At 37.0% G+C, this 2,855-nt stretch overlaps 1 protein-coding gene across 1 annotated transcript; it reads left to right on the top strand.

Annotated features, from left to right (window-relative positions):
• Positions 1-969: 969 nt before the first annotated feature.
• On the top strand, positions 970-2,461 carry LOC311341478 (olfactory receptor 4E2-like; the record flags this gene model as incomplete). The annotated part of the gene is made up of 1 exon (XM_084466310.1): positions 970-2,461. One exon carries the CDS (start codon positions 970-972, stop codon positions 1,915-1,917), a length of 948 nt encoding a protein of 315 aa, XP_084322436.1. The 3' UTR covers positions 1,918-2,461.
• Between the last annotated feature and the right edge of the window lie 394 nt (positions 2,462-2,855).

A 2,855-nucleotide genomic window follows, 5' to 3' on the forward strand; every position in this document is an offset into this window, starting at 1 on the left:
AGTGTCACACTAGTCTTGAGGAGTTTTCTAATGGTCTTACTGTTCTGTTGCCTGTTAGACTACCACTATTTAAGTTACTAGTGCAGTGTTCGGAACAGGGAGATTGCTTGGCGTCGGGTGTTGCTTCTTGCAGATCTTGTTTACCGCTCATCCAAACATCTTCACACTCGACACTGCAGTTCATTTGAGCCTCAGCAAAACCGCCGTCAAGTGTGAAATCGATCGGGTGTATGGTTGTTGAGAAATCGAAGGACAGACAGAGACTCCTTCTGTTAATTAGATGATATCATGTTGCTGTCAAACGATTACTATTTTTAATCGTGATTAATCTGATAATATTGGTGAGTTAACTTGCCATTAATCACATTTTTTTAATTATATTTTAAATTCATTCCAATTGAAGTTAAATGAGATTATCAAATGGAATGAGACATTATCATTCATTCCAAATGTACTTAATAAGCAAAAACTAGACCAACTGATCTTGATGGAGTTTTATTGACTCACTCAGTGTGGGTTGAATATGAAACTTGTGGAACACCACAGATTTGGGAAATGTAAACAGGCAGTTAATTAGTAGCCTACAATTGGAAACCAACAGTGACTACAAATGTTAGTTAAATTCAAATAGGCAGCCCCAGAGATGTGGGAATTGTAAACAGGCTGTCACTTACTGCAATTGTAATTAGGCATTCACTACCTGCAAGTGTAATTGAATGTAAAGTAAGTGGAACTAAAAACTAAAAATAATTCTGATATGAATCTTGACATTCTGTATTCAATTCTGTATTAAATTAAATAAGATTGCATTCACGCATTATTACCACGGTCATTTTTACAGCGGCCATTTTTACAGCCCTAGTTATATTACTTTATTATGAATCCTCATACTGCTATAACTGATTAACCTTTTTTTCTTTTATTTCTTCTAGGAAGAGCCCGTTCTTTGGAAAGAAAAGCAACCCAACAATGAACACAAGCGATCCACTAAGTAACTGGGCTATGCAACTAACACTACAGTCATTAGACCTACCGCCTGACCACAAATACCCAATTTTTGTCTTAGGAACGCTGACATATATGACCATTCTGTTCTGCAATACACTGCTGTTTGCAACAATTGTCTTCACAAAGAGTTTGCATAAGCCCATGTTCCTCCTGCTGTTAAACCTGCCAGTAATGGACATGATTGGAGCCACTGCTTTTCTACCACAGCTTGTAATCAGCATTTTGACCAAGAAGCGCTCTATTTCCTACCCTGGGTGCCTCACTCAGGCTTTTCTCCTTCACTTCTATGGTACAGGAAACTTCTTGTTTCTAACAGCAATGGCCTATGACAGGTATGTCGCCATATGCTTGCCCCTTAAGTACAACTCTATAATGAATCCGAAAACTTTAATGAGACTCATCATTGCCATTTGGTTCATAGATATGTTGTGTTTCATAGTGTTGTTTTCTCTAGTCACAAGGTTCAGAGTTTGCAGGACTAATATTGTGGATATTTTCTGCAACAATCCATCCATGGCAAAACTACTGTGTGATGACACAAAGGTGAATAACTACCTTGGCCTGATTTTCACTGGAGTAGTTCTAGGTGTACCGCTGGTTATAGTAATATACACATACACCCTGATCTTGTTGACTTGTATGAAGACTAAGCAGTCAGATGCAAGAGGAAAAGCTCTCCAAACATGTGGAACACATCTGGTGGTTTTTTTATTCTTTGAATTCAATGCTGCCATCACTTTGATCTCTCACAGATTTGAGAGTGTGTCCCCATACCTGAGAAGAGTTGTGGGTGTATTAGTTATTATATTTCCCCCAGTACTGAATCCACTTATATATGGGTTAAAGACAAAAGAACTTCAGAAAAGCATGATTAAAATGTATAAAAGGTTGAGGTTAACCTACAAATGACAAGAAAAAATATTATTGCCACGCCCCCCGCCCCGTTTTATAAAACGTGGTATCCGGCCAATCCGGGCCTTATTTGACATGGTGAATCATTTTGACTTTGAAACGATTGTAAAAACTGATCCGTAAACGCAAATTACCAAACATGCAAAAATGGGGACTAGGATTGTATGGAAATAAGCAAGTCATGAATCAATTAAATATATATTGACTACAATTTAAATTGATTTAATATGAATTGATCAACATATAGTAAACATACTTGTTCATATGTTTTACATTTTTTAGCTTTCATATTTTGCACATTATTGTATACTTGATTATTGATTCATTGCTATTGGTCTTTAAATAATAACTTAAATTATTCTCACAATTATTCATAACACATTTAATGAAATATATTTTTAATTTTATATTACATATTTGAGAACAAATTCACTAAGAATGTGTTGGTATGAGCTTTGTTGACATTGAGAACATCCATTGATTTCTGTTGGAAGACTCATTGCTCGTTGACCGCAAACAGAAAGGGGGGTTGGTTGTAGTCTTTTCGCTCAGTTCTAGCCCTACTGTTGAGACGGAGAACCGAGCGAAAAGCCTACAACCAAATGTAAACAGCCCTGTTTCAATGGGATTTACAAAGTGCCAAATAAAACACAACATAAACTGTATTTCGCTATGATACTTGATTTGGAACATCAACGAACACCACTAACCACTCGGTGAGTTGCACATTTCTGAAAACGAACGTTTAGGGTTGCAACAAATGCATAGAGCAAGACCATGACAGGAATACTGGGATAGACACACATGGCTGTAACACATGGTTCCTCTCCCATGGTTAGTACACATACCCTGTCAAAGTCTACCCTGTCCAACAGGTCATCCCATTTACTTATTTGGATAGTTTCTGTCAAAGATCCATCTATTTACTATTGAGT

Source organism: Micromesistius poutassou (assembly GCF_964030765.1).
Source record: "Micromesistius poutassou genome assembly, chromosome: 4".
Taxonomy (NCBI): Eukaryota; Metazoa; Chordata; class Actinopteri; order Gadiformes; family Gadidae; genus Micromesistius; species Micromesistius poutassou.